Source organism: Gossypium hirsutum, chromosome A05 (genome assembly GCF_007990345.1).
Source record: "Gossypium hirsutum isolate 1008001.06 chromosome A05, Gossypium_hirsutum_v2.1, whole genome shotgun sequence".
Taxonomy (NCBI): domain Eukaryota; kingdom Viridiplantae; phylum Streptophyta; class Magnoliopsida; order Malvales; family Malvaceae; genus Gossypium; species Gossypium hirsutum.
The window spans coordinates 99729682-99739599 of NC_053428.1; the positions used below are offsets into that span (position 1 = coordinate 99729682).

General features: G+C 32.8%; 1 protein-coding gene across 1 annotated transcript; it reads left to right on the top strand.

The window, feature by feature from the left end:
- The first annotated feature begins 4705 nt into the window (after positions 1-4705).
- LOC107959834 (potassium transporter 8) lies at positions 4706-9571 on the top strand. Its single transcript, XM_016895985.2, has 7 exons — positions 4706-5307; positions 5393-5888; positions 5967-6020; positions 7287-7547; positions 7662-7714; positions 7801-8179; positions 8274-9571. Exons 1-7 carry the CDS (start codon positions 5272-5274, stop codon positions 9326-9328), a joined length of 2334 nt encoding a protein of 777 aa, XP_016751474.1. The 5' UTR covers positions 4706-5271; the 3' UTR covers positions 9329-9571.
- Positions 9572-9918: the final 347 nt, after the last annotated feature.

Sequence of the window (9918 nt, forward strand, 5' to 3'; positions counted from 1 at the left end):
ATGAATTTGTCATCACTAGACAAGTGATCCATGAGTATCAGGTCGTCGCTAATAAAATTCTCAGTTCGAGGTATTCTTGAGTCATCGATGACGCGATATTACTCCAAAATGCACATATTTAATATAACCTGTCGAGATGGGACCATTACTTTGAAACCTATCCTATTGAAGTCGAGTTCTGGGGATATTTTTCTTTGCAAAGTTACAAGTGGAAGTCTACATAGAGGTCTCAATCAATGACCGTTATGAGGTTATGGATCAAAGTATAACAGGGGAGCCAGTTGACAGTTGTTACGCAGGCACGAGCTCAAACTTTTTGGGTGCCTGAAAATATTGTCTCATAAATACAATACAGAAGTTTGAGGGCATAATCATAGGGAAAAACTGTAGGGCTTCCCGTTATAATTTGTGTAATTTTTTTCTCCATTTCCACACAGCTAGTATCTTTAACCTTACTTTTTATCTGAAGGCTAGCATCATTGTGGACGCAGGGGGACTTTCAAGCAAACAGTGGTTGTTGCAATGCAGTAAAGGTGATGCTCATTTCGGGGTGACAACGGTTTTCCTTATTAAACAACCCAGTAATAACTACAATCGTGGTTACCCTGACTTGAGTTTAACCTCTACTGTGCTGAAACATCCACTCTCTGCTTGAGAGCTCTCTTGTGTCCACCTTGGTGTCAGCCTTTGGATAAAAATGAAAGGTTAAAGCTACTGACTACCTGGAAATAGAGAAAAAAATTACGTTGATTACACTAGGAACCCTTCCATTTTTCCCTATGATCATGACCTGAATCTTATATATGATATATATAATGCATCATTTGCAAGTATCCAAAAAGCTTGAACTTGTGTCTGTATAGCAACCGTCAATTGGCCCCCAGTTATACTTGAACCCATGACTGCATCACGGTCGTCGACTGGGACCTCCACTTAGACTTCGATATGTAACCGTGTCAAGTATTGTCACCTCGAAACTTGACTTCCATAGGATGACTTTTTAAGGTAATGGTCCCATCCTGGCGTGGCATATGAAATGGATGTGTTTTGAGGCATGTTATTGCATCCCTAGCCCTTCAAATCTACTTATAAATATTTACGGTTTCACTCTTAAAATCCTAACCTTAATTCCTAAAAAAACCCTAACAAATTTTTTTTTTTAAAAAAAGGAGAGAATATGAAAGCGAGCCCAGCTGCTCGTGCTTTCACATTTTTTTTAAAAAGAGTCTATTTTCCTAATTAAAAAAAAGGACATAAAAAACCAAATTAAAAAAAAAAGAGATATATACCTTATTTAGCGTAATTAACAACCTCTTATTTATATAAATTTTATTGCATTTAGAAATCATATTATATAAAATTTAATTGTTTAATATATTGATATGAAATCATGTTATTGTTTTTATATTTATACAACAATGCAAAAAAATGACATAATTTGGTGGATTTTCTTCTCTCATTTCCGATCCCTTTTGATAATCATCTTTTTATCCCTTTTTAATATAAAAAAATAGTGCAAAGATAAGGGCAACTGTAGCACTTGGTGCTGAGTACTCCATTAACTCAAACTGGGATCAAATTTTCTTTTTTTTTTTTTTCTCTTTTTCTGTTATTGGAAAAGATATATTTAAGATTGGTAAGATACTAAATAAAACCATTTTCATTCAAATTATGGAGCAAGAAACTAACAAAATGTGGGGTTCCAAGGGGACCACTGTTTCTGATGCTAATCCTTAGTCGCTAAAACGATTTTGATTAAAAAAAATTTTCGATCATGAATAATTTATGTCATGAAACTTTCGTTGGAAATACTTTTTCAGCCCTAAGTAATATTTTCAATGAATTTTCTTCAGAAATTAAAATTAGCGAAGAGTTCGCGATCCTAATTTTTCACCTAAATTTTCAGGTTAACATCGTTAAAAAAATTATGTCTTATTTAATATTTTTTATTTTTAAAAAATGTGAATGACTAAATTTAACTTTAAAAAGTAATTATTAAGTACAAATATTAAAAACTAAAAATTACATTATTCCAATGTAATAATCAAAAGTTGGAATAGTGAAGAATGTTAGAATAGTAAAAGCATGATGAATAATAATGTAAGCAATATTCAGTGAAGTGATCCTAATTAATGCTCTTTCAAAAGGATCTAATTCTTGAAGGATTTATTCTATATATATATAAGAAAAAAAGGTTAAATTAATGGATAAAGAATTATTTAGTGATTATTAGATTCTTAGATGCAAATATTAATTTATGGAGAATTTTTAGAATTAAATCCAATGGGCAGTACAAAGTAATTTCAGTTTTAGCATTAAATTTGGTTACAAATTACAAAATGAGAATACAAGGTATTTGGATTTGAGACTAATGTATGTTTTTCTTATTTTTTAACATCCTATTTTAATATTTATATTCGAAGATTTCCAAACTTCAAACAAGTTGGCCGACAAATTTTGTGTTTTACGAAACATTATTTCTTTTTTATTCTTTCCTACAATTCAAAGGTTGTTAACATTAATTCTAATCTCATACAATTTGCTTTGTGAATCATAATAAATTATGTTTTTACATTTAATAGGGGAGTATTACAATTAAGTTCGTTTTATTCACTTATACTTCAAATGTTATATTTTAGCCATTTATGTTATCGTGTCGTAACGATAAGCTGACGTGGCACGTTAAATTATTATTTCAAACAAAAATTTTACGTTAAATTATACAATTGATCTCTATTTTTTTTCATTTTGAGCAATTTAATCATTTTTATGTTCTTTGAACTTTTTTTTACTATTTTCTTCTCCTTCCCTCTCTATTTTCCTCCCATCTTTATTTTTTTTAAACATAGTTTTTCTATGTTTTCCATTTGTTAAAACCAGTCCCTATACTTTTTTATTTTTCATTTTCCTTTTCTTCTTCCCTTTTTATTTTTCTCTTTTCTCCTTTCCCCTTTGTTTTCCTCCCATTTTTATTTTTTTAAATATAGTTTTTCTATGTTTTCCATTTGTTAAAACCAGTCCCTATACTTTTTTATTTTTCATTTTCCTTTTCTTCTTCCCTTTTTATTTTTCTCTTTTCTCCTTTCCTCTTTGTTTTCCTCCCATCTTTATTTTTTTAAATGTAGTTTTTCTATGTTTTCCATTTGTTAAAACCAGTCCCTATACTTTTTTTATTTTTCATTTTCCTTTTCTTCTTCCCTTTTTATTTTCTCTCTTCTCATATTATTTACCACAAAAACATAATCTTTTCCTATCAAATAAACCAAGTCCTTATTTATTTCACATGATTCCGAAATTGAATTTCACTCAAAACCAAATATCAATCATTCTTAATTAAATCTCGATTTGAATATAACCTAATTTTGAAAGTAAAATTAGATCTAACTAATTAATATAAAAATCATATGCTTAATCAAATCTAAACATAAATTGAATTCTTTATATTCAAAACAATTTTTTTTTCGTTCCCAAACTTTTACAGAACCGTGTAGATTATTCATTTCTTTTTCTTTTATTTTTTGACAAATAAAATTAACCAAATTATAAAATTGATCTAAACCTTTCTTGGATATTCCCAAACAAGCTTGATTGGAAGCTAAGCATAGATGAACCGAAGAGAGAAAGGGAGCATGGAACCAAATTGGTTTGGGTAAAGTTGAGGGTAAATTTTGTATGGTGTTCATTTTAGTTATTGAGAGTGTAGAGCTTGTTTGAGGAATTCGTGAAACAACGTAGTTTCAAGAGGGCGAGAATGTTGTAGGTAAGATAGATAAGGTGGTCGTGGGGTTGGTTAGGAGGTTAAGGGAATGGACTAGGAAAATTTTGTTGAGGGTGGACTGCCATAAGTCACGATTGGCGAGGTCTTCGAGTGAGGCGAACTTGTGGATTAGGTCATTGAGAGATTCAAATTGGTTCGTTAAAGTGATGATAGACGATGAGGATTTGTAATTGTGGGGGGAGAATATGCGAAGTGAGTTTTATTTTGATTTCAGCTTTTACCTTTTAATTTTTCATAAACATAAAAAGATTTTAATAAATGGAAAACATAGAACAAAATTACGTTAAAAGAGATGGAGAAGTGAGGAAAACAGAAGGAGAAGCAGAAGAGAATGAAAAATAAAGAAAGTTAAAAGAACATAAAAGAAAAAAATTAATTACTCAAAACTAAAAAATATGAGGATCAATTGTATAATTTAACCTAATTTTTTTGTTTGAAATGATAATCTAACGTGTTACGACAGCTTACCGTCAGACAGTTAACAACAATTAATGGCTTAATGACTAAAATGTTACAACATGTTAATATAAGTGACTAAAATATAACATGAGATAAATAAAATTGACTATTTTAATAGTTTACTTATTATCCAAATATATATTAAATATAAATATAAGTAATAATCATTGTCCTAATACATATCAAAATGATAATAAAATATCTTAGTAGTATAGCTATTATTCCATTATTTTGAAAAGGATGTAATCTTAGGGGTAATTATAACTAGATAAATTTTACACCTCGTAATTTTATCCGATCTTACTCGTGGAATAAGATGGTCCCGTTTTCCGTGCTAATTTAGCAGTAAATCAAATAAACCAGACAAAAACAATAGAAAAACTTGAAAAGAGAGACGTTTCAGTGAGTGGTCTGTGTTAGGTTTCACCAAATAAAAAAGGAAAAGGAAAAGGGAAAATATTTCAATTTTCAGTTAGTGAATGGCCATTGCCCAGTTTATAAGGCACTACATTTTCCCAGTAAACAAACAAAAAACCTTTAAGCATGCTTTTTCTTCCTTTTTTCGATTTTGGTTTTTTTTTCCCTCTAGGATGAAAATTGATAGCATTAACAAAATCCATGTAATCTAGAATCTCAAATACTGCTAAAAGAAAAAGCTTAAAAAGACTACCCAAATTTTGTAATCTTCAAAAACCACCACTTCTTTATTTTTCCAATCCATCTTGTTTTACTTTTTCTCTCTATAAAATTAGAACTCACAATATTCTTTTATTCTTATAGCTCTAAATCCAATCACCTTTCCATTTTCAATACCATTCTCTCTAAACATATCTTCTTCGTTTTGGTGTTTCATGTTAAATTGTTCTCGACTTATCTACATTGTCTGGTTCTTCATCACCTGCTTATTCTCTATACAGTATATACATAATCTCTTACCAAGCCAAGCCTACCCTTTTGTGTGTTTCTGTTCAACTTTTAAGAATTGGTTTACTTGTTGAAAGAATGGATGTTGAGTGACTGTAGACAAGTTTATAATGGATCTTGAAGGTGCTATCCCCACGAGTCCAATAGTAAGAAAGTGGCAGTAATTAGTTCTTTTGAATGGTTACTCTCTTCAAAATCTCAACTTGTTTTTGTTTTTCTTTTTGGTTGCAGAAGAAGGAATCATGGAAGACAGTGTTAAGTTTAGCTTATCAGAGTTTAGGTGTTGTTTATGGAGATTTAAGTACTTCCCCTTTATATGTATACAAAAGTGCTTTTGCTGAGGATATTCAACACTCTGATACAAATGAAGAGATATTTGGGGTTTTATCATTTGTGTTCTGGACATTGACATTGATGCCATTACTGAAATATGTGTTTATTGTGCTCAAAGCTGATGATAATGGGGAAGGTGGAACTTTTGCATTATATTCATTGCTCTGCAGGCATGCCAGGGTGTGTTCTTTGCCTAATTGTCAGCTTGCAGATGAGGAATTATCAGAGTACAAAAAAGATGGGATGGCATCAAATAATAATAGGAGCTTTTGGGGTTCAAGTTTGAAATCAACTTTAGAAAAACACAAAATATTGCAAAGGCTATTGCTTGTATTGGCTTTGATTGGAACTTGCATGGTCATTGGAGATGGGGTTCTCACACCTGCAATTTCTGGTATTTTTTTCAAACATAAAATCTGGGTTTCATTTATTTTTCCTTGGGTTTATACTAAGACTTTATGGGTTTCTGCAGTTTTTTCAGCAGTTTCAGGGTTGGAGCTTTCAATGTCCAAAGAACAACATCGATGTAAGTCCTTAAATTAGAAGCCTAACTTTCATATTTTTGTTTTGTAGAAACCTTGTTTTACCGTATCCCACACTCATCCAAATCCTAGTATTTGATGTATAGGTTATCAAAATCGTGAAAGGTGTTGCATTAGTGTGGGGTCCCTCATAAGCTTCCTTGTTTTAATAAAACTCAATTCACCAACTTCATAAAATTACGCTTAGATGCATAATGTGGAAAGTCAAGTTGATTAGCTATTTTGTATGTAATTGAAGTAAAGGTGAAACATGTGGCTAAGAAAACAAGTTTTCTAAATTTCATAAATCAGAAAGATGATGGGAAAGTGTCAATTTTCATATGTTAATCTGTCGTTATAAGGCTAGAAAAAGGTATGTTTGGTGAAGGATAAAAGTTGGGATAAACAGAACTACATTAACAGTATTCGAATAAAAATCATTTTTTTTATATCGAAATTTCATTATTTACTTTATTTGGCAAACCTACTTTTGTTAAAATAGTCAACCTGGAAACCATGACTGAAAACCCCTCATAAGGGTCATCATGGCTTCAGCTAAGCTTGAATCACTTTTGAATGATTTTTTGATTGACTGCCACCACTGAAAATGTGGTAAACTCATCCTCTTTTTAATGATTTTTTTTTTTACTTTGATTTCCAAATTTCTAATGAAATCGCATAATATTTTTCTTATATTCCTTTTTATCATGTTTGATTCTTTGTTCACATTACCTTATTCTTTCTACAAGTGGGCTTTCGTCTGTCTCCTTGCATCCTTTGTTTGCTAGCATTTTCTATTTATGGCTGACATGTACTCATTTGAGCTTTCTATCATGGCATCACAGTTCTAATAAAATATCCTAAACAATTAGATCTAAGATTTCATTCAATGATAATTTTGCAACTATCTAAGCATATCTTATATGTTGCATTTTTCATTTTTAAGGTTATCGTATTTGACACTCATATTCAATGCATATTTGAATATAGGTATATGCATACCACTCTCCGAAAGTCTTCTAAGCACATGAAAAACTATTAAGAAATTTTTTTTTGAATATAATCATGATGGACAAATACCTCTTAAGCCCAATGCTCACCACTCGAGTTGGAATTACATGAGATAAGAGATAGATGAGATGGTATCTAAATTGTCCATCAATTTAACAGCATCATATATGGTTAACGTAATTTATTTCAAAAGCTCAAACTCAAAACACTGCTTATGTGCTTTAATATTCTGTTTCCTCAGAGTTTATATCATTCTGCAGATGTTGAAGTCCCAGCAGCTTGTGCCATTCTCATATTCTTGTTTGCGCTCCAACATTATGGGACACATCGAGTAGGGTTCTTATTTGCACCAGTGGTGATAACATGGCTTTTATGCATCAGTGCCATTGGGGTTTACAATATCTTCTATTGGAACCCCAAGGTTTACCAAGCTCTGTCCCCTTTTTACATGTACAAGTTCTTGAAGAAGACCCAAAAGGGTGGTTGGATGTCACTTGGTGGGATCCTGCTCTGTATAACAGGTACAGGAAAACTGCATCTTGGAGTGTGGGTGTCGGATACGAGTATACTCGTGTCCAAATATGTCTCAAATACGGGTTCGCACATGAGTACTAATGCTGATCTTATTGTTTCAGGCTCAGAAGCTATGTTTGCTGATCTTGGACACTTTTCACAGTTGTCCATCAAGGTAACTTAAATATTATTTCATGTTTTAGTTGTATAAAATGCTCATATTTATTGTTTTTTCCCTAACAAAATGCAACTTTCCTGCAGATTGCTTTCACCTTTGTGGTTTATCCATCTCTAATCCTTGCATATATGGGACAAGCTGCATATCTTTCGAAGCATCATATTCTCGAAACCGACTACCGGATTGGATTCTATGTCTCTGTACCAGAGAAAATAAGATGGCCTGTTCTGGTTATAGCCATATTTGCAGCAGTTGTGGGAAGTCAAGCCATAATTACTGGAACATTCTCAATCATCAAACAATGTTCTGCTTTGGGTTGCTTCCCAAGGGTCAAAATTATCCACACTTCATCCAAAATGCATGGCCAGATTTACATACCGGAGATCAACTGGACTTTAATGCTGTTATGCTTGGCAGTGACTGTTGGTTTTCGAGACACAAAACGCATGGGAAATGCATCAGGTATCATCTTCTCTGGAGTTTTATTTGATCTCGAGAGTTCATAATTGTGTGATGATCATCATTCTTACAGCATTTTTCTTATTACATCCTACAGGTTTGGCAGTTATAACAGTTATGCTGGTTACAACATGTTTAATGTCTCTGGTTATTGTCTTATGCTGGCATAAAAGTGTTTTTCTGGCTATTTTGTTTATATTCTTCTTTGGCTCCATTGAAGCACTGTATTTCTCAGCATCTCTTATCAAGTTCCTTGAAGGGGCTTGGGTTCCTATTGCCCTTGCTTTAATATTTTCAGCCATAATGTATGTTTGGCACTATGGCACACTCAAGAAATATGAGTTTGATGTTCAGAATAAGGTCTCTATCAACTGGCTCCTTGCTCTAGGTCCGACTCTCGGTATTGTTCGGGTCCGAGGCATTGGGCTTATACATACTGAGCTTGTTTCCGGGATCCCAGCTATTTTTTCTCACTTTGTCACCAACCTCCCTGCATTCCACCAAGTTGTAGTATTTCTTTGCATAAAATCAGTTCCAGTACCACATGTGAGTCCAAAGGAAAGGTTCCTAGTAGGAAGAGTCGGTCCCAAGGAATACAGGCTCTATCGATGTATAGCACGATATGGATATCGAGACGTTCACAAAGATGATCTCAACTTTGAAAAAGATCTTATTTGTAGTATTGCGGAATTTATCAGATCAGAGAGACCTGAATGTAGTATTCCGATACTAGACTCTGAAAATGACGAAAGAATGACAGTTATCGGGACATCATCATCTAATTTAGAAGGTATAAGAATGCATGAAGATGGTGATGTGGATTCATCTGAAATTGTTGGCACTTCAGAGCGAAGGGTGGCAAAGTCCCCGGAGAAGGTGAGGAAGAGAGTGCGGTTCATTGTCCCGGAAAGTTCACAGATCGATAACGGCGTGAAGAAGGAATTACGAGAACTGATGGAAGCAAGGGAGGCAGGAATGGCATTCATACTTGGCCATTCATATGTAAGAGCAAAGAAAGGATCAAGTTTGATAAAGAAAATTGTGATAAATTTGGGATATGATTTCTTAAGAAGAAACTCTAGAGGACCAACTTACGTCCTAAGCATTCCTCATGCATCTACACTAGAGGTTGGGATGGTCTACCAGGTATAGAATAATTTTATTAAGTACTTGTACCGGAGCCCGCACTCAACTTGCAGGATATTGTCCATTTTGACTCCAAAGTTTCACAATTGATGCCGTGAAAAAGGGGATAATACCTTGCAGATTGGGTGCGGATGTTCACACTTGGATCTTTGCATTCCATCATTTTCTTTCTTCCGCTCTTATTGTATATGATAGAACATAACATAGCTTTCTAGAGATGGTAATTCGATTGCAGATCATAGTTCAATATGCGACTACTCTCAGCTTTTAAAGCTATTTTACTCGGATTTTTCCTTTTTTCTACATTACTTGTGTGTGGTATAAATTCATATGATATAATATAATCCTCTAAATAATAAATCTAAATTTTTTAATATTAATGTATTAAATCCATTTCTGAATCCCATTTTCACATTATATCATAGATTCATAAGATAAAAGTTGGATAAAACGTGAATATGAAAGAACAAATAAACAACCACTATGATTCTTTTCTTATGAATTATGTGTTATAATTCCTCTAAGAATATGATCCTATTACAAACTACAAATTGCCTCCAAAGTAAAGGTGTTTATTTTCAACCATTGCAAACTTT

Coding starts and splice junctions, on each gene's coding strand:
- LOC107959834 (XM_016895985.2), top strand. CDS start 5,272: ATGGATCTTGAAGGTGCTATCCCCACGAGTCCAATA. Junction 5,308..5,392: donor CTATCCCCACGAGTCCAATA/GTAAGAAAGTGG, acceptor TTTTGGTTGCAG/AAGAAGGAATCATGGAAGAC. Junction 6,021..7,286: donor GTCCAAAGAACAACATCGAT/GTAAGTCCTTAA, acceptor ATCATTCTGCAG/ATGTTGAAGTCCCAGCAGCT.